At 38.5% G+C, this 22,782-nt stretch overlaps 1 protein-coding gene across 1 annotated transcript; it reads right to left on the reverse strand.

Annotated features, from left to right (window-relative positions):
* Positions 1-441: 441 nt before the first annotated feature.
* c1qtnf6b (C1q and TNF related 6b) lies at positions 442-17,334 on the reverse strand. The gene is made up of 4 exons (XM_057843967.1): positions 17,074-17,334; positions 9,247-9,337; positions 6,150-6,360; positions 442-1,796 (listed from the first exon to the last, which is right to left on the reverse strand). Exons 3-4 carry the CDS (start codon positions 6,343-6,345, stop codon positions 1,249-1,251), a joined length of 744 nt encoding a protein of 247 aa, XP_057699950.1. The 5' UTR covers positions 6,346-6,360; positions 9,247-9,337; positions 17,074-17,334; the 3' UTR covers positions 442-1,248.
* Positions 17,335-22,782: the final 5,448 nt, after the last annotated feature.

Here is a 22,782-nt window from a genome sequence, read left to right on the forward strand (position 1 = left end):
AAGTTCAAGGTGTCAGAAAAAAAGGGACCAAACCAGGCCATCGTAAACAATTCTTTCTTTGAAATATAAAGGCAACTTCAAAGGCATGCAAAATCAGACAAAATAGGCCCAGACCTTAAAGGGTTATGTTATTAAAAATTACCATTGCATGTCAATAATTGAAGTATGAACAGCAACATTTGTAAACCAGCAACTCTGCCGGGAACAGGCTGTCTAGGAAAGCAGGGATTCATTCAGGATATGGACAGTTCTTGGGTAGAAACTGTTCTTAAGCTTGTTTTAGATTGTATAAAGATTTGTCATCGTATCGTGACATGTTACAACAACATGTTGACAACAACTTCCTGCTATTTTGGACCTGCACTTTGTGTCGGCTTCCGAGGTACCGAATTTGGATTACCTGGACAATTTACAAATACCTTTTAAATACCAATACCTTTTAAATACAATGAGTACATATACGAACAAAAAGTTTAAAAGCCAATAAAGGTCTCAGGGCCTACCAGTACTTTGTGGCAGGATTTTTTATAGAGGTTTTTATGGCTGGAAACACCTCAGATGTTTATCGTCAGAAAGGTAAGTGCATTTTTCAAGTACACTGCAAACATAGATTAATAGCAAGCAGACCTAATTTTAAGGCTTCATATGAAATACAAGGAAAGGCACAAATATTATTAATTTTTTTCTTACTGATATTTAGAATCTACCGAGAGGTTGCTCAGAACTAGTTTGTTTTGCGTCGTGCGGAATCACTTTGCCAGTGCGTACAAACAATTTATTTCACCCTTTGCTCTGCTCAGAAGGTAGGCCGATCCATAAAAATATCAGACATTTCTGAGTACACTCGGAGGCACTCCGAGTATGCCGACTTCTTCGCAAGGAAATTTTGATGCTTCCTTTGGAGCCGTCTGCAGCAGGGGGACAGTTGTGTACAGATGTACAGTACCGACCATTCCAAACCACGAAAGAAAGTAGTTCTTGCCCATTATATGGTATTTTTTACTCTGATTCACTCAATGTACATGTATTCAACTAACCCAAAAGTAACAGGTGATGAATGAATTAACTTCAGGAAATAATTTGCACCCCCCCCTTAAAATAATACAATAATAAAACCTGAAGACATCAGTCACATTTTCCGAGACATAAGTGCTATTTTTTGCGACTAGTTTCGGGTGCAAATGCTTTTGCTGTGCACCCTTCGTAGTTTAATGACCAGTGCAGTCTGCCCCCGTGGGGACAGGCAGGTCACTGCACGGCGGGAGACACCAGGTAGCCGTTGAAAGTAATGTAAACGTCCACGTCATCCCCGTAGATGGCGTTGTCGCGCTCGCGCTTGTAGAGGCGCACCCAGACCTCGTCCCCAAGCTGGAGGTCCATCATGACGCTCTGGCTCTGCATGATGGAGCGCTCGCTGGGCTGCGCATAGAGGATGACCTGCTCCTCCTGGTTACGCATGAGGTGCACGTAGGTCTCCTTGAAGTTCCACGTGTGGACGTTGAGGTTGACGAAGTAGACTCCGGGCACGTAGCAGTAGAACTTGCCCTTGAACATGTTGAAGTGCTCGTGCAGGTTGACGAAGACCGTGTCGAACACAAGTGGCTGGTAGTAGTCTACGCTGTGCAGGGACTTGCGGCGGCCCACTGAGAACGCGGCGCGCGGGTTCTTGCAGGGGTCCCCGGGTGCACCCGCTTGACCCTTGGCGCCCTGAGGGCCCGCCGGCCCTGGTGGGCCCAAGGGCCCTTCCAGGCCAGGCTTACCAGGAGTGCCTTTGTCCCCTCGGTCGCCTTTGTCACCTGCGTTGCAGGGCAAAGTTACAATGCAATTCTCATATGCATAGCCATGATACATCATTAGTTATTTCTTCCTTTTTTTAAGTTGTTGTGTTTTGAATATATTTTGTAGCTTTCATTATTAAGCCTTTCTTTTAATTGAGTATTCGTCACAATTTTATGGACATTTTTCTATACATTTTTAAAACCAAATATTTGTCTTTATCTCATGAAACAATGGTATCGCCGTGCAGTCTAAATTCAATGTTTGTAGCCGGCTTTAAAGGAAAAGACAAGAATTACTTTCATTGAAATATGTTTGCGCAAACAATATAAATATGCAAATAAAAAATTTCCACAAACTATGATAACGATAACGATTTAAAAAAAAAAAAGACACCAGTTGCGAATGCTGCCATCATGTGACAAACATGACATCAGCCATGCCAAGTGTGTTCAGCACATAATTTGCTCCTCCACTCGAAATGGGTAAAAAAGTAGCGAAGAAAATAGGCACACATGCTTTATAATTCCTCTATCTGTACACACTGTCTCTGTCTTTCTCCATGCTCCGTGTGAGACCCAGGCGAAGCCAGCTTCATTACCCAGAGCCATTTAAGCCTGTTTCACCAACTGAAACAAATATTACTGTGCATTATCAATGCATGACAAGTAAGCGGGACAATCTGAAACACTTGTATTTGATTGGCTTAAATAGTACCGGCATATTGAAATGTCTGACAGCAGCGATTTTGCCTACTTCCTGGAAATGTTGGCTTTTACTGATGTTTTTTCTCCACGATTACACATGACTGAAATTATACTCATTTTATTTTCAAATTGATAAACGTGATTTTTTTTCTGCTCCTATGCACCTGATCAAAACCTTGTCTCACGGTTTAAATAGTTTATTTGATTGTAAAATTGGGTTTTTAACAATGGGGATCTATGGAAGATTGCTTTGTTTTGAAGCCAGCCTCAAGCTGTTACAATCTTAAGGCTTTTTTACTACTTCGGAATATTAATTTTTCCATTTTCTCCTACTTGCACTTAACCTAGGGATTAAATTTTAGGATTTAGGGCAGTGTTGTTTTTCCAGGCCTAATTTTCGTTTTAGTCTATTGGACGATAACACTTTTTAGTCTTAGTCATATTTTAGTCATCTCAAACTGTGTCTTCATCTAGTTTTGTGGATGAAAACTTGAGACTAATTTCGTCTAGTTTTAGTCGACGTTTACTAAAAAATGTTTTCGACTCTAAAATAAAAAAAATTTACTTACTTTTGAACTTTTTGAATGAAAATTGACAGACGAGCACATATTGTATCATCTACAAAGACGACGCCAGCTTGGTGATAATACACACTCAGCAGGAAAAAAGTACATTATTTTCAATGACTTACACTGGGGCAAATAAGTATTTAGCCAGCAACTAATTGTGCAAGTTCTCCAAATTGAAAATATTAGAGAGGCCTGTAATTTTCAACATAGTTAAACCTCAACCATGAGAGACAGAATGTGGGGGGAAAAAAAACAGAAAATCACATTGTTTGATTTTTGAATAATTTATTTGCAAATCATGGTGGAAAATAAGTATTTGGTCAATACCAAAAGTTCATCTCAATACTTTGTTATGTACCCTTTGTTGGCAATAACGGAGGCCAAACATTTTCTGTAACTCTTCACAAGGTTTTCACACACTGTTGCTGGTATTTTGGCCCATTCCTCCATGCAGATCTCCTCTAGAGCAGTGATGTTTCGGGGTTGTCTTTGGGCAAAACGGACTTTCAACTCCCTCCGCAGATTTTCTATGAGGTTGAGACCTGGAGACTGGCTAGGCCACTCCAGGACCTTGAAATGCTTCATACGAAGCCACTCCTTTGTTGCCCTGGCTGTGTGCTTGGGATCATTGTCATGCTGAAAGACCCAGCCATGTCTCATCTTCAATGCCCTTGCTGACGGAAGAAGATTTTCACTCAAAATCTCTCGATTCATGGCCCCATTCATTCTTTCCTTTACACAGATCAGTCTTCTTGGTCCCTTTGCAGAACAACAGCCCCAAGGCATGATGTTTCCACCCCCATGCTTCAGAGTCAGTATTCTTTTTCCTCCAAACGAGAACCTATGTTTCTACTAAAAAGTTCTATTTTGGTTTCATCTGACCATAACACATTCTCCCAGTCCTCTTCCGGATCATCCAAATGCTCTCTAGAGAACCGCAGACGGGCCTGGACGTGTACTTTCTTCAGCAGGGGGACACATCTGGCAGTGCAGGATTTGAGTCCCTGGCGGCGCATTCTGTTACTAATAGTAGCCTTTGTTACTGTGGTCCCAGCTCTCTGTAGGTCATTCACTAGGTCCCCCCGTGTGGTTCTGGGATTTTAGCTCCCCGTTCTTGTTCTCATTTTGACGCCACGGGGTGAGGATGGAGTTGAAAGTCCGTGTTCCCCAACGACAGCCCCAAAACATCACTGCTCTAGAGGAGATCTGCATGCAGGAATGGGACAAAATACCAGCAACAGTGTGTGAAAAGCTTGTGAAGAATTACAGAAAACGTTTGGCCCCCGTTATTGCTAATAAAGGGTACATAACAAAGTATTGAGATGAACTTTTGGTATACACCAAATACTTATTTTCCAACATGATTTGCAAATAAATTCTTTTAAAATCAAACAATGTGATTTTCTTTTTTTTTTTTTTTTTTTTTCCAAATTCTGTCTCTCATGGTTGAGGTTTACCCATGTTGACAATTACAGGCCTCTCTAATATTTTCAAGTGGGAGAACTTGCACAATTAGTGGTTGACTAAATACTTATTTCCCCCACTGTATACCCACCTGGACGCCACAGTCTATATGTATATGTATGTAAAGATGCCTGAGAGTTTAAGAGGAATGCTAACGCAAATGCTATGCTAATGTTACGAGTTACATTGAGTGTGTGATGATCACTCGGCGCAGACCTTTAAAGGCTAAAGCAACATTGCATATTCTCACTTGCCAAGATAAGAAAACAAATCCTACCGTGTGTGCAAGCCTTGAGACTAGAGGGCATTGCACTGGCGAGTGGGGGAGGCACAATACATCGCCAGAGTGACACAAGCAAACGCTGCTACAATGAAGGCTAAGTACACATAAAATGTCACACATTGTGAACATGTGACGGAAACCATTGCGCATTTTCGTCTCATTCTTGTTTCGTCAGACGAAAACGGGCGTTAGGCTCGTTTGTTTTAGTCTCCCAAAAAACGTTTTTAGCTCTCTGGTCTGGTCATCATCATGAAAAGAGTGTTTGTTGACTAAATATTTTCGTTATCGTCATGGTTGACAAAAACAACACTGGTTTAGGGGTTTTTCATCAACCCACCGTTAACCTGAACACTTTCACCCAGAATAAACAACATCAGTACATTAACCAAAACCATTAATTTTGACACTAACTGAAAGACTAGGATTAGACAAAGAAAGACATTTGAAGATTTGTGTTTTTCTTTAAGCACATGGAAAATGTTCACTCTGGCCGGAATGTTAATAAACCTAATGCCTTAATGCTTTGATGCCTCTTAATGCAGTCCCCCTCCTCCTTCTTGCATGGCCTTCGTCCATTTTGTTGAACTCTAATGTGAATGCCTGAACTCCAGTTGGAAGTTTGTGGTCGTCCAAAATGTTCAGTTCAGTCTGTGGCCCCAACCATCAAGAGTTGGACTTCCCAACGTTGTCGTTTGCGGCCAGCCGAAACGTGGCTGTCTCCATGCAAGTTAAACTGAACAGTGACTCGATTTGGATCAAAACTTCTGTTCTGAGACTCTGATGATATGTTTTTATGAAAGGTTCTGTCAGTATGTCAGTATGTTGGACGGTGTTGAGCTTTTTGTAAATCCTAATCCATCTCTCCACTTATATTTCTTTCTCTTGTCAAACTGATTGTTGTTTTATATAAATCACACAGATTGGAGGTATGAAAAGCAGTTTTACGGCTTTGGTCTGCATTTTCCAGAATTTGCTCTTCTGCATCAACACACAGCATTTAATTCACACTTCTATCACTTTACTTCTGCTATTAAAACATAATAGATTTGTTCTCAAGGTGTATTTACCACTTTGTGTGCGCAAATATTGCATAAGAATAACAGACAAATAGTAATGACATGTTAAAAGAGTACTAAATTAAACATATTACAAACATAGCTTCTCCTATCTAGGACTAAACATGACATTAAAAAATGTCTCAGAAGAACACCACTAAACCTCTGTACGGCCAGTTTGTCAATGCATGGATCAATGTAACCAGTCATTCACCTCTACATTACTTCTCTTTTACAGATTTAGTGTTATGTACATATGAAAGTCTCAGTCGCTGAATGAGGGAATAAAGCATACCTTTGAGGATGGTCATGTTGACCACGGTGCGGACCTCTGGCAGGCGGTAGTAGGGAGTAGAGCTCGAGGCATGTGGATCCAGGTGGTCGCAACATCGGCGGCAGTAGCGTGAGGGTGGCCGCGATGGCGATGGAAGGCAGCGTGCCAGCGGCAGCAAGAACGGGAACAGGAGGAGGAATCGGAAACATAACAACATCGTGGACGACAACGCCTGCGATGGAGCACAAAGCATAAGTTGAACAGTGATCATATCTCAACAAACTTTGTTATATTTGAGCCATATTCCAAAAGTGATTGATCTTCTAAAAATTCTACACAAAATTTTAAATACTTACAATTCTAAAAGTACAAAATTTTTTCAAATTCTTTAATACATCAGTAAGAATATAAGTTTTCACCCATTCATTCTTTTCATAGTGGATTAATATTCCTTCAATTTCCCAACTATGATGGAGTGCAATTGTTTTCATTTTTTGTTTGTTATTTTGTTTTGTTTTTTTATAATTTTGGGCGGGGCAAATATATATGAAAAAGCAAAACGTGAATTACTCCACCTTGACTTAATTGACATTTTCTTGTTCCAGCCCTATTCTGAAATTGATTATAAACAGTAATTGGTAACACTTTATTTGACAGAGGCATCATAAGTCTGTCATAAGACCATCATAATTATGACATCACACTTAGTGTAGGCTTACTAGATGTCATCAAGTGTCATTTGGCAAATTATGTGACTTTTAAATGGACTTAAAAGATACAGACTGGATATACTGTAAATCACAAGTTAGTGACAAAACTTGCTGGATGACACTTAATGACATCTGTCATAAGCATTAATTTATGCTAAATTCTACAACACTGAACCCCAAAGTATTGTACTAATACACAAAAATGACTGTCCATAAATTCAGTTGTATTTATCTGTTAGGGTTTATTACAACATTTTTTGTTTAAATAACCCAAATCGCATGTATATCATCAATTATTTCCCCATAACATTTAAGGTTTGATCTGTATTAGCAAATAGAATTAAAAAATCCCCTTTGAGATGCTACATACAATAAAATGTTAGTGCAAAGCAATTTCCCAAACACATTAAAAAATGAAACATTAAAAACAAGTAGTGCATGCATTGTGTCCATCACATCTCATTTAACATAAAAAAACAAAGTCTCAATGTAGCAATATTTTTCTATCCTGCTCATGGTACCTACAAAATAAACTTTACTATTTGTAAATCTTACTACACATCACACACATGCACAACAAGATCATTTAAAATAAAAACTTCCCTAACACTTACTTCATTTTTGACCATATGTAAAGGGGGTCCATGTTATCCTATCGTCCGCTTCTATTGGGTTATATAATGCAAACCATCTGCTAAACTCTGCTCTGTCCTCCATTTAAAGTAAATGCACATGTTTTCTAAAGTATTTGGACACCCACAGGAAGTCAATGCATTTAAAACTGTGACTGCCAATGTTTACCTCTTCAATGAACTTAAAACATACAACCACCCATATTCTAAACCACTTATCCTCCGATTTTTGCAAACACTAGTCAAGCATCAATTAATCAAATTTTTTTTTTTTTTTAATAAACAATGAGAAAAATTTAGAATCTTCAAATCCACTGTGTTTACAAAAACACGCAAAATGATTTTGTTTGCCACAAACCTGATGTACTAGTACAAGTTTTTGTTACGGAATGAAGACAATTTATATAATTATAAATTGTAGCTAAACTTACATGTTTCTTGTAAATATTCGAGAAATTTTAGTCTTCACGATCCATTTACCTATGTATTTTTTTTTTGTAAACTTTCAACAAACCTTACAGATTATTTAAATTTTTAATTAATCGGTTGTTAAAGATGGTGACATACATCCAATCCATTAAAAACTGGGAAGGTTGGTAATAATGATCATGTTTCGGTGGTATAGACGGCAATAGAAGTCCAATCCATTTTAAACTGGGAGAGGCTGGTTCACTGACTGAGAGAAACTGGCAGTGAATGACTGCCAACCTCTCCCAGTTCAAATGGATGGGATATCTGTTGTCATCAATGGCAATGAATGATCAATGCCAACCCTCCCAGTTAAAATGGATCGCACCTTTTCTGCCGCAAATGTGTTAAATGTCAAAGAAATTCTAATGTTAAACAATCATACCGTTCATGTTCGTGTTTCCTTAAACAATTTAAAGGCTTCAACAAACCTCACATACACAACATCCTCAATGAACCAAACATACGATAAAGTGCATAAAGATTTGCATTGCCGACATATGCACCGAACGTGGGAGTTTTCATACATATGAATGAAAATCTCACTTCTTCAACAAATTTATGTATATAGTTACTAATGATGCTATTTGGTTATCTGCACACAACTGTAGATAATATCCAAACTATGCAGTTCCAATTTGGATGTGAGTCAAGAATAGACCTAATTGTGCTGCTATGTGTAAATAAACAGATTTTTATCATTCTACTGTACACTGTGGTCAAATGCAGCTAAAAGTCATTTATGTATAAGCAACATCACTGTAAGACTGTCAGCGAAATAGGTTTGCAAATGTATTTAGAATGAGAAAAAAAAAATCAAATGCATAATTCCCCTGCACAATTTATGTTCCAGCAGTATCAACAATGGATAAATTCACGGTCCCTCACAATTAGACCTATTTTGTCCATATAAAAACCAGTCGAAAAATGTTTATTTTTAAAATGAATTAGGAAAAAAAAGTACTGTATATAAAAATGTCTTGTGTTTTTAGGAACTGTGTAGGCCTATACGTATATATTTATATTGTATAATTGTATTGTATCATGCACAGATACAGAATGTTCCATTTAAATCCTGCATCAAGTCGTTCTCCTGTAGACTAGTGACGTCACAGCCTAGTTTGACAACATCCCATGTACGCGCCCCCATCCAAGATGCAAAAATCACTTACCATCACTTTGGCCACGTATGCACGCGAAAGCTGCCCCCACCCCCCACGCTCGCATCAAATGGCGCGTGCACGGACGTTCAAGTGCTCAAAATAAGTCGCAGTGATGAAATGCAGGCGAACGCGCAAAATGACTTACCTTCAACTACAAGAAGAAAAAAGGGGGTTCTGGTGCTCCGCTACGAGGAAGAACTACTGAGGAAAAAGTCTCAACCTCTTTCTTTGTCCTCCTGCGCACGCACCACACACAGACACAGGAACACACGCATACACATCCATTACAGAGGCTCTCCCACACTCCCTTCCTTCCCTCCCTCCATCCGTCATTTTCACTCCTCCAAGTTTGAAAACTATTTTTCAAATCGTCTATTTAAAAAAAATGACAATAAAAACAACAAAAAAATCCATTTAAAAAACATCATATAAATAATAAAGTAAGGAAAACCATAAAAATCACGAACACGTTTTAAACATGGACTGTCACATAAGTGTCAAGAGACGCTAATCACGGGTAACGCAAACATTTTGCTAACTGTGTCGCTGCAATGCATGCTAACATCCCGCTTTAAACACACAGCACCTACAGTCATGTGAAAAAAATTTGTACACTCCATTAATTATTCACTTCTTTATTAAGAATCACATCTCTGGAAAAGAAAGTGATTTAATTGCATGTAAACAATAAAAATTAAAATTGTTTTACTCATTAAACTAAATATATCAACAAAAATACATATTCTAACTGAAGAAAAGGTTAGGTCACCCTAATAGCTACACTGTAAAAAATTGCTGTAAATTTACGGCCAATTTTGAACACTAAAATACCGTTTTTGTGTTAAACAGTTTATGACTGTAGTTAGAAATGCATTGTGGGTTACCAGCATTAAAGCAACAAGACAAATGCTGTAAACGGTACGTTTATGTGTCAATTACATGACACTACCGTATTTTTTGGAAACTGAGTTTTGACTGGAAATTTGGAGCATGGTCAGAAATCTGACATCTTTTACATTGTGGCAATATAGACTATGTTTTTTGCCAATTTAAATTAAAATAACTAGACACTGCAAATAATTTGCCATCAAATCCTGGAGGACATAATTAACCATAATTTGGATGTTGGAGACTCTTCAGAGGATGACTTTAGATGACATTTGCTGCTCTCAGTGCTTGTTCTTTAACTTATATTGGGATTTATGTGTACCAATTTATAAACGGTGAGCTAATTAAGTCTTACTCATATTACCTAAATTATTGTATATTAAACTAAAGTTCTGAGGATTGCTGGATAGCGATATATAATATTGATGTTAATTCCTCTGGAGTGCCAGTAGAGGGCAGTTTTCTATTGTTTTGCAAAAGATGCAGCTGAGTGAATTTTTTGGGGAAATAAATAAAAGGTGTTTGCCAGTGAGCGGTTAAAAAGGCAAAATCCGAGTGTCTCATATGTATCCAACAGTGGAGTTACAATACGATAAAATTTATTTGTAATTATTTCTCTATTTATATTATTATTTATTTAATAAATTTATTATGTTTATGTTTTGATTTTTAGTAGTTAGAAATGTTGATGTTGCAAATGTTAGCTAAATGCATTAGCTGTTAGAAGGCGTTAGCTGTAGCGGATGATGTATGGGAGTTGAGCCTCAGACTACAACACAATCACATCGACCCAAACACCAGACTGGATGTTTTGTTGGCCTATAGGCTATATTATTATATTATTTGACGTCGCCTCCATTCTATTCTACTCATATGTTATATGTTTCTTGTTGTATCCCCACTCTGATCTAAAGTGGCCCTTCTCCAAAAATTGTAGTATTCCATCACCCTGAAGGCTGATTTACAATATGCTTCTGTGTAGCGGTGATGGCGGACCTACGCCATTAACGCAGACCTGATTATGACCCTACACCATAGCCTGACATGAACCTCCAAAAAGTCCTGACTACACACCACGTCAACGCGCTTGACGTGAACGTCGAAGGACTGTGATTGGTCCGCTCAGAACATTGTTTCCGGTTCAGCACAACAACAACACCATTTTCAAACATTCGCAAACGACTTCTGTGTCGCCTACGCTTCAACATTTGTATAGACAACATTTGTTGTTTAATATTAATCAGCTGCAGCTGCAAATGCACACGTTTCATCTCCATTGCCATTGCTGTCAATGACCGGTGGAAAATAAAGGAATTCGACAAGAGTCCCCCAAAACCACACAAAGACAAAGCCACACCAATCTTGTGGTATGGCGGTGAATTACTGTGGAAACGTCACTGGCTGCGACAAACTTTGTCCCCACATCACACATGAGACCAATTTTTACATTTGGAGTAAAAGACAGGTTTTTTTTTGCTTCAATTTTTTTCTTTTTACAAACTCTTACTTCTTCATATTGAAGAACCCATGCAAAGAATGGGAGTATTATGGACAATAATTTTTCACGCATTGTAAAGTCAAACCCTGATAAACTTCAACAAAAAAAGCATTGAGCAGACAACCAGGGCGTTAACTGGAAAATCACTGGCATGCAAGCACTATGGAAACGATGCACAGCTGGAAGAGATTGGCCAATCAACCCATGAGCAACCCAGAGCTATAAAAGCAGGAAAGGAAGATAGCAGCCAGGTTTGGCTATTGACACTTGCAGTCCTGTGCAGCTGGAGACGTTGGCAAAAGATAACCAGAGAGGCAGCCGGTAAGCAGCAGAATTAAAAGATGAAATGTGCCAGCAGCGGCCATTAGCACATGGCTTAACTCACCGGTGGAAATGTTTGGACAATTGTAGTGTATTGTTTAGGGGTAATTTGGGATTTGTCCTTGACCGATCACCACTTCTGACCCAGCCTGTCCTGCCTGACCCGACTACGTCAGAGTTCCAGCCCAATCAACTTGCTCAGCCTGTCCTGCTTGCCCAGACTATGCCAGCACTCCATTGAGCTCAACCTGTCCTGCTTGACCCGATTACGGCAGATCTCCAGCCTGACCTGCACGACCCGACCGCACCATCTCTCTAGTTCCTGTCAGTTTTCTCTGCCTGCCAACACGATGAGCTAAAACCTGTTCTGTTTTGCACCTGACATCAGCATTTTTTCTGTACTAGACTGAAATATATGCATTCATAGACTGTAAAGTCATTTTCCCAAATACCGTTAAAACACAGTATATCGTTAAAAACGCAGCATACTGCAGCTCCTCAGTTGCCTGCTCTTTACTGTGAACTCTGGTAATACAGGAATATACAGTTTTTCCTGGTTTTTCCTACTACTGTTAAATATTTTTACATGACCAAGACTGTAAAATAAGTCTGGTAATGGCAATCCTGCTGACGGACTTTCACTGTATTTTCTATAAATACAGGAATCAACCATTTTTCTGGATTACGGACTATTACTGTGAAACATTTTTACATTACCAAGACTGTAAAATGACAGTATATAAATGGCAACCCTGCTGCCAGCTCTTTACCGTTATTTTATACTGAAATTTTTTACAGTGTAGCGTTACCCCCTTTGGCTGAAAAAAACTTCAGTGAGACGCTTTTTGTAGCCATCTACCAGTCTTTGACATCGGTCTGAAGAAAGTTTGCCCCTCTCCTTAATGCAGAATACTTTCAGATGTGAGATGTTTAAGGGGTTTCTTGCATTTACAGCCTGTTTCAAGTCACCCCACAGCATCTCAATGGGATTAAGATCTGGGCTTTTGACTCGGCCATTCCAGGACTGTCTTCCTTTTCAGCCAGTACTTGGTGGATTTACTGGCATGTTTTGGGTTATTGTCATGTTGCAGGGACCAGTTTCCCTTCAGCTTTAATTTTTTCACGGATGATCTCACATGTTCCTCGAGCACCCTCTGATACATGATAGAATTTATGGTGGATTTTATGATGATGAGCTGGCCAGGTCCTGCTGCAGCAAAGCATCTCCATACCATCACACTTCCACCTCCATGCTTCACAGTTGGTATGAGGTTCTTTTCCTGGGATGCTGTATTGGGTTTACGCCAAACATGGCCTCTGTTCTGGGCGGCCGTGGCGCAGTTGGTAGCTTGAGTTGTCCTGGGACTGAAGGGTCAGCGGTTCGATTCCCGGCTATGACTGCCCAGTGTCGAAGTGCCCTTGGGCAAGGCACGGAACCCTAACTTGCCCCCAATGGGTTGGCAGTGCCTTGCATGGCAGCAGCACCATTGGTGTGTGAATGTGTGCGTGAAAGGGTAAATGTGTGCTAATGTAAAGTGCTTTGGGCATTGTAACAATGTAGATAAAGCGTTATATAAATACTCTCCATTTACTCTGTTCTGGTGTCCAAATAATTCAATTTTAGATTCATCTGTCCAAAGAACATTATTCCAGAAGTCCTGGTCTTTGTCTACATTCAGTCTGACCTTCATGTTCTTCTTGGAGAGCAAAGGTTTCCTCCCTGCACACCTCCTATGAAGTTTAAACTTGTGAAGTCTCATTCTGATTGTAGAAGCATGCACTTTCACATCAACAGTAGCAAAAGCCTGCTGGAGGTCCCCTGATTACATTTTAGGGTTTTTGGAGACTTCTTTTTGCATCTTGCAGTCTGCTCTCTGGGTGAACTTGCTTGGACGGCCATGTCCTCCACTTGTACACTTGTACAGTGGAATGGCTAATTTTATATTCTTTTGAGATCTTTTGAAATCCCTCACCAGACTCATAAGCATCTACAATCTTCTTTCTGAAGGCCTCAGCCAGCTCCTTTGATCTCACCATGGTGTTCTCTCTCACTTCAACAGTCAGGGGCACACCAAACTAAATGTGGGTTTTTAAATAAGGCAAGCCTCCTTCAAAACACTGGGTAATTATGTTCAAATCATGTGCACCTGATGTGATACCCCTGTATATGGTTGTAGCAATTTTGAGTGGGATTGAATGTGGGGGTGTCCTAATTTATTCCTCAACAGAAATTGCATTTATTTAAAATTACATTTTACAGAGAGTTATACAAAATCTTTTTTTTCACTTTTAATTGTTTATTTCTATTACTTGAATCTCTCAAGATTGTTAAAATTGATATTAAATGTCCATATTACCAAATATGTTAGAAAAGGCTTCCATATGGTGTCCTAATTTGTTCACATGACTGTACATGGATGCCTTAATAAATAGGAATCACAAAGGCAAAGCGTAGAAGCTCATGCTTTCCATAGCAACATATACGGTCTTCCATCCTTCTCTAAAGCTCATGTTCATTAATGTTCTTGCCTGCTTAAATGAGTGTCAGTGGCACCTCCAGAAATTTTTCATAGGGGTAGCCAGATGGGGCCACTTAAAATCTTGGGGTGGCACACCAAAACTAAAAGCCATAATTTCAGGTTTTCATTATATTATTGCAGTAAAAAAGGTCAGGGGGAAACTATAACAAAAGGTTAAGGACACGGCTACTGATATACTTTTGTGTATTGTGTAATATTTGATGTTACTAATGATTTAATTAATGTGCATAGTCCATAACTGTCCAGTCAACATTTTGAGTTCCCTATAATTCTGTTTCATTGTGTAATGTATATATTAGGCATAAAGTGTACATTTACCAAAAGAAAATAATTACTGGGGAAAAGCAGGTGCCGGCAGGTACAAATAAAAGCAAGTACAGAAGCAATCATATCTTAACTGGGTATTTCCTAACATAATGTTAATGTGACACAAAAATAATTATTACTGAATGAACAAAACATAAAAAGTACTTCCCAACAGGGATACGATATACTGGCTAGCGGGGTGGCTAGTGGGCCGGACAACAAATTTATAAGGGTGGCCGTGGCCACCCCTGGCCACCCCCTGGTGGCGCCACTGATGAGTGTGCCACGGTCTCTTTGGAAATGGGAGTTGGCCCCATTGTTGCACTGCTCAATCAGGAAAATAGTTGGACGGAAGAATGGCCAGCCCCTACTTAACAAAAATGGAACTAAACCTTGATTTAGACCAGTAATAATCTAGATGGACTTTTAAAAAAAATCTGCACTCCCACCCAATTAAAAAGTGACAAAAACAGGGTTAACCAATTCTTTCAGTGGTTCACTCTTTGCTTGCACTGTGTGACTTTTTATCCTCACAATGTTTACGCTAAACCAAGCAAAGAAGGCAAGTTGTTTTTTCTTCTTCTAGTGTTTTGCTTCTTGTTCACTTCCTGCTGGAGCTCGTCTGCACCCGCTCAAAGCCTCCTCCCATGTGGTCTAACCACAAACGCAGATGACGCTCAAGGATAGCACAGGAACCCAGGGGAACGATGGAGGGAGTCTTATTCTTCTACAAAAATTCACAATAGTGATGCCCTTTCAAATCCTGCATCAAGAAAAGCCCAATTTTATCTTGTAAAATTGTGTGGGTGAGGTTTCTAAAAAAAATTATGATCCTCATTAGTATTGTAATTAGAGTTGTGGCAAAAAAAAAACTGATCCGGTCATTAGGACAGGAAATATAAGTGTATCGATAGCCAAATCCTCAATCGATACGAAATTGTCCAGTCCAGGAGATACAGTGATTGGAATCAGTTATTCAAGGCCTCAAGTTGTTTCCTTATAAAAACAATAAGCACTCGTACAATAGTGTTTTCTTCTTATAAACATCATCATCAACAGCACTCACATAACAGGTGGTAGTAAGTAGCAGGGAGAAAGTGGTGGTATGACGGCAGTCGTAGACCATCTCCAATAAATAGCTTTTCCTGTTAATAAATAGTTTGCTTTTTTTTTTTTTTTTTTTTTATGAATTGGCTTCTATGATTAATGCTATACAAGTAAAAATAAATAAATAAACATCTCAATGCTTTTTTCCATGTGTAATCCAATTTTCCAGCTTTATCGCTAAATCAAATCGAATGGTATCGCTTCCAAACTGATCCCAATTGAAATTGAACCGTTATGACTTCACAGCTATTATTTTTGTGTCAAATAACAATTCATGCATTCCCGAGAAAGATTCACGACCGTAATTCTGATCATAGATAAAATGTGTTGATTTTTTGAAGGGATTCAAAGTAATATTCAGTCAGAGAATTTTTTTGTTTGTTTTTCAGGAGAAAATAAATATTTTTTATAAGAGGCATGCATTTTTCCCCCTAGGAGAGGCTTTTTTTTTTTTTCCCCAACTAAAATCACGCAAAAGTCTCTAGTCTAAATTTGCAACTTACTGTATGTAATATGTTGAGGATAGTCTCACGCCAATTGTTTTTTTAGAAACATATTTAAATTAGGGCTGTCAAACGATTAAAATTTTTAATCGAGTTAATTACAGCTTAAAAATTAATTAATCGTAATTAATCGCAATTAAAACCATCTATAAAATATGCCATATTTTTCTGTAAATTATTGTTGGAATGGAAGGATAAAACAAGATGGATATATACATTCAACATACGGTACATAAGGACTGTATTTGCTTATTATAACAATAAATCAACAAGATGGCATTAACATTATTAACATTCTGTTAAAGTGATCCATGGATAGAAAGACTTGTAGTTCTCAAAAGATGAATATTAGTACAAGTTATAGAAATGTTATATTAAAACGCCTCTTAATGTTTTCGTTTTAATAAAATTTGTAAAATTTTCAATCAAAAAATAAACTAGTAGCCCTATTCTGTCCTCAATGTGTGTGAGTACACAAATTGACAGATAGCGAACATAAGTTCCAAAAAGAAATCAGACTGTGTGGCAAAGTTGCATGGGCTTTACTGAAGTCATCTCTTTTTGACAGGAGCACGTTTCTTGTATTTTTGTAAAACTGAAAATAACAAGGGAATGTATAACTTGCATAAATCACAAAATAACATAAAATGTACACACACGTGTCCATTTGAGCAGTAGCACGAGCCAATTAGCTCACAAGCATCTAACACTGTAACTGCATTTCACCATATATGTGAACAAATTCAAATAAACATCATCAATAACTATCTAATGCTCATGAATATAAACAAAGGAGGAATATAACTCACAAGCGATGCATGTATTAGACACAAACAGTGTGATGGGGCTATGAGAACTGCCACTGAATACTGGATGCGGACGTTAGCTGGTCTGAATAGCACTGTCTATTAGTGTGAGTTCGCGTCGACATATAATCACGTCAGAAAAGCGCGCCGAAACCCAAAAAATCAGCTGCACTGAATCGCCAGCAGAGGGCGACATTACGCCACATAACATATGCAAGTCACACCCAAGCGCCAGCAGAGGGCGGAAAAACTCCATAAAACACAATTAACAAGCTGGCCTTTCACTGTACTGACATTTAAATCTGTCTGAGCGGGCCTAGTGCGTTAATTGCGTCAAATATTTTAACGTGATTAATTAAAAAAATTAATTAACGCCCGTTAACGCGATAATTTTGACAGCCCTAATTTAAATCTTCAGTAATTTTCTATCAAGAAAAACCCATAGACACAATACTTACAGAAATTATGGTGTGATTCAAGAAAGTATTGTATTTTTTTTTTTAAAGTACATACGGTGTATATGTATATATTTACTGTATATTTACATATATATGGCAGAAAACACAGATAAGGCTGAGAAATGCTGCCATAGCAGTTTCATAAAGCATAAAGCTCCTGAACTATTCTAAATTTGTCTGTTTTACCCTGGAGACCCCCGTTTACAGACACCGCGCAACCGCTTTTGTTTCAACCCAGCCATAAAAAGGTAAAAGGTAAGTAATTCTATTTATTGTTAGAAATGTCTGTCATTTTTAGCTTAAAATAATTAATTCAGGTCTAATGTTTTAAAAAAAATAAAAAAAAAAACTTTTAAAAATTATTCACTCGCATATTTTAAAGTTTTAAACAAATTACGTCCCAATGAAAAAAATAGAATCTGTCAATAGTTCACGGATATCTACCTCATAACTATTGCTTAATTGTATTTTTTTTTTCTTACTGTTGCATTTTCCCTGCTATTTTAGATGATAAATAATCAATCGAAACAAAGGGGGGAAAAAAGAAAACCTTAAAAAGGTTAAATATATGAAAAAGAAAGTCTCGACCACTCCTTGATGTCTGCAATTTCTGCATTGCGACCATTGTTATATTACCATGTTTCACCCATAAAATCCCCAAAAAGTCCAGCTGTGGCCATTCACAGCTGGGTCTTGGGCCATGATACATGCTACACATGCTACAGTTTTTGGATCGAAACAAGGTAAATATGCAATAATATTTCGTTAAAATCATAGTGTCTTTAATTACTGTATGCTCTCTCATGCTCTCACCTCCATTTCGGGTTTAGAGGTTTAAAAAGACTTTTTTTTTCTCTCTAAATGCCCTGCTGTTCAAAAATTTTCTTCCCCCAGAAAACTTTAATTTGTTTTATTTTATTTTCAAATAAAATACTTCCCCCAATAAAAGATTTTATGAGATGAATTGAATATTCATCACAATACTAGTACATGTATTGTGTATTAGAGAAAGACTTGTGTTTTTGAGAAAATCATTTTTACAACAAATGACTGAGATATGACCATGGTAGTTTCATTAGAATAAAGTTCTAAGTTTTAAAGAAAACCCCTCATAAGGATAAGTGGCACAGGTAATGGATTGATGGAATGGTGGATGGACAACAGTGTCCTCAGCCTTTTTTTTTTTTTTTTTTTTTAACTGAAATATGTATTTCCTACAAGTCTAATGATGTGAAATTTAAAAAGTAGTACCTCTTTAAAGAAAAAAAGTTTGAATGACTTTTAAGAAGTATGTCCCAAGTCAAAAAAGAAGTGTAAAGTCCTTTGCTAGAAAAGGCGTTTTTATAGAAAAAAAAAAGTGTGCTGTGATGATTCGTTTTAATATAAATTTTAAGAAAATTTGAATTTTCAAGATTTTTTTTTAAAGATAAAAAAAAAAAAATCTTTAAATCTTTAATATTCTATTTTCTAAGTAGTTTGTGAGTAGTCTGTAGTTATGTGATGAATCTTGTGTATGTGGGTGTGAATGTTACATAACAGTAAGTGTTTCCACGGCCCAAAATAAATCATTACTTAAGCAAAGTACTGTCTTGTCCTGGCCTATTTTTCACCGTACTTGCTTCTGTGGAAAATTTCACTTGTCTTCACTGTCAAAGCTTCTTAATTGAAACCATCTGCAGGCTGACACAAAAACCAAGCAACAGATGAAGAAGCAACAGCACAATGTGAAATGTCATTGGGAAAATGTCAAGAATCACACCCACTTGTGTTCAACACATTAATGCTTTTATGTCAGTTCACCTAAATCATTTGTACATGTACATGTTCAAGACTCAATACAAGCATATCCTCTAGAAATGTTCATTTAGATTTATTGACTTTGTGTACAGTGTGTGTTGGGGGTCTTGGGGTACACCAGCTTGAAAAGTCAGAAAAGTCATGTTCAATGCAGTGCATGCGGTTTGATTATTTGGAAAAAAGACTTCTAAAAAATTGTACTTAACAAATGAATATGCTGTTTTGAATGTTGTAGTAAAGGACGGGGTGTGCACCAGCTTGGTTGGGAGGGTGGCGAGCATGCTTGGCTTAATTAACTCATTTGCTCCCAAAAACGTATAAATACGTTCTATTTTTAATTGCTTCAGTGTCCCAAAAACGTATTTATACAAAATATAATGCACAAACTCAAAACCCAGTTTAAAGCAATAAAAATGGCCACTGGAGGTCAGAAGCGCATTTGGTAAGAACTCATCTCGGGCCAAGAAAGGAAGTAAAGAAAAATAGTCAGGAAACAGAAGTTGGAGGGATATTGTGATGACGCGTGAGAATTTGAGAAAAATGTGGAGAACGATCGGGGGAAAAAAAAGGCAAACGACACTGGAGGAGTGTTTCGAAAAGAAAACGAAACCATCGTCAAAGAAGGATTCAAAAAAATCTACAGCATCTTGATGAGACAGACAGGGACGTCCACAACACGCGTTCTGCGGAGCTCACGTTGTGTTACTCCTTAGCCCGAGGTTGAAACCAACGTTGAAGATGATGAAAAAAGTGAGACCGATCTTGATCCGGACTCACCAGATTAGCCACGGGAGCAGCCGAGAGCCTTCCCCGTTGTTATGTGCGCAAATAGTTCAACGGTTCAATAGTTTAGTTATGTGTAAATAAATTGTTACTTTGCGATCAAAAGCTCTATTTGTCTTGTTGTTTATCTTATTTTGTAAAAGGAAAACATTCAGATGTTTGGGATGTAACTAAAGCAAAAAAATAGCTGTGTAGAAGTCAGTTATGTTTGAAATGTATGCTTTCACAAAAAGCTCAATTTCTCCGTTTTTTCATCAGAAATTTGAAAATTGCTCAAACTAAGCTATTTTCTAATGCTGATTTCTAAAGAATGGAAAACGATATGAACTTACTTTTTCCTGCTGAAAGAAGAGAGTCTAATCTTTCTTTTGGTGGGTTCCATGTTTATATAGCAATAGAACAGAATTTTCTGTGGGCCTTACAAAATCAGTCAAAATCCAGTAAAACGGCCGGGAGCGAAGGGCCTTGCTCCGGTGAAAATGGCTGGGAGTGAATGAGTTAATTAAAGCTCAAAATGTGAATTGTTGTGTTCAAAAAAGTTCTACTGGACCCTTGGTACACTAGCTGAGTGGGTAGCTCGAAGAGGTTTTGTGGCTTAAAAAGTCCAAAATACTATTTCTAAATAAATCTATATTAAACTGAAATAATTAGAATAAAATACCGTATCTGTGTCATACTCAAGCTTTACCTGAGGCCTGTAAATTTGAGGGTTCTGCGCAGTATCATAGCTGTTCCTAGGGCTACACTCTTCTGGACTGAGGCTTTAGATGTTGTTACTGGGGTTAATGCCCTGAGTGCTCCCACTACCACAGAACCGATGCTACTATTCGTCTTCCACATCCACTACATCTGCTCTTTCAGTCCATGGTAATCCTCTACCTTCTCGTGTTCCTTCTTCCTTATGTTGGCATCAGCTGATATTGCCACATCTATTACCATCACTCTCTTCTGCTCTTTGTCTACCACCACGATGTCCGATTGGTTAGTCAGGAGCTGTTTGTCAGTCTGAGAGCTGATGTCCCACAGAACCTTGGCCTTGTTGTTCTCAGTCACCCTTTGTGGCGTAGCCCTTTGGGATCGTAACACTTCTTTTCCATACTGCTTATACAGTAGATGTTCCTGCATACTATCCCAGGCACGTGGTTGTGCCTCTCCACGTATGCTAATCCAGCTAGCATCTTACATCCTGCTACTATGTGCGGGACTGTCTTTGGAGCGACTTTGCATAGCCTGCACCTCAGGTCCAGGGGTCACGTTAACCGAATATTTTCCGTCGTTGACCGTTTTTTTAAAACGGTGACGGAAAAAACTGAAGTCCGTCCGTCATTTTGACAGGTTGCAATTCACACCCCAGACCACAGGGTGGCATATTAATTAGCTATTGTCTCTCTTAATGCATGACGTCGTTGGCTATTCTGTCAGAATATTGTAGCGTCACCGTGGTCTGGCGGCAGAACCGTGATTGACACATCAACGCGAGGTTCTTATTGGTGCACCCGGTGTGCCAGCGCGTCATTAATTGGTGGACTAGATTGTCGCCTGTGTATAGACCAGTTTCCGAGGTACTTCCGGTTTACTTCCTTATGTCTTCCTTCCCCTTCCGTTTCCGCCTGTTTACCGTTGAAGTCAATGGCGGTGGAATCGAAGTTGGAAGGTCTTTATACAAGATCCCGGGAATGTTATTTTGATGTAGGCGGGTGGAGAACCAAGCCAAGGCCTCCATGCTTCGTACCATGTCGATTTCCAAACCATGGGTGCTCGTACTCGTCATACAGGTGGGAGGGAAGGAGATGTACAAAACTGACAGCTCCTGCAGTCATGCCCCCGCTGTTATGGAAGGTAATGTGCTCTAAAAATACGAAACCTAAAATCTGGCGCATGAAACGACTAGTTGCCTTTGCTATTGATATTACAATGATGATTGTAATTACGAAGTTTTATCATTTTTACAACAACTAGCTTCTGCTACTGCTGCTAGCCGCCTGTTGCTAATCGTGTTTGAATGCACCGCATAAATCCAAGTGTTACAAGTTTTTATTCGTTTGTTTACAGCTGGGAAATGCTGTTATAAAAGAGAAGACAACTTGACTTGTACGTTGATGGACATATATCGAACATATATCGTTTGCGTTCCACAATGATGATGACAGCTCGACTCCCGGGAGAGGCCGAGAGAGGCAGGAATTGTGACAGACGGTGGTTCGCCGAGATCGCCGTGATCCAACTACGAACTTGTGAACGGTAGCATCTTTAAATATATGCTATTGGAGCTAGAATTACCGAGGACGGGAAAAAAGCACATCTAAATGCCGCCGAGGGCCTCCATGATGTCGCTATTTGTTCACGAGGCTCCGGAGCTCTGCGGTCTGATATCACATTCTCGTATGCTATTTTTGCAAAACTTTTATAAATGTGATTTATTGACCTGTTTTGGAGTGCACCAATCGTTTTAAATAAAACAAGAAATCGAATCATGTCTAAATGTTTTATTGCGATCAATGCCTGCAATAAAAAAAAGAATGACATACTATTTGTGTTTACATCATATGTACATAACCTTGTAGCATTTCCTTGTAACAAAACAATCCATGTCAGCCCTTCTGCAGTCGGCAAATGTAATATAACTTGTAATTTCACCACATTTTGGTCAGTAATGGCCGTAGTATCAATCCAT

This window comes from Corythoichthys intestinalis, chromosome 8, assembly GCF_030265065.1.
Source record: "Corythoichthys intestinalis isolate RoL2023-P3 chromosome 8, ASM3026506v1, whole genome shotgun sequence".
NCBI lineage: Eukaryota > Metazoa > Chordata > Actinopteri > Syngnathiformes > Syngnathidae > Corythoichthys > Corythoichthys intestinalis.

Excerpts from the sequence above, each read along its gene's own strand:
- c1qtnf6b (XM_057843967.1), bottom strand. The coding sequence starts at position 6,345 with ATGTTGTTATGTTTCCGATTCCTCCTCCTGTTCCCGTTCTTGCTGCCG. Across the intron at positions 1,797-6,149 it reads CAACATGACCATCCTCAAAG|GTGACAAAGGCGACCGAGGG; the intron begins GTATGCTTTATT and ends CCTGCAACGCAG.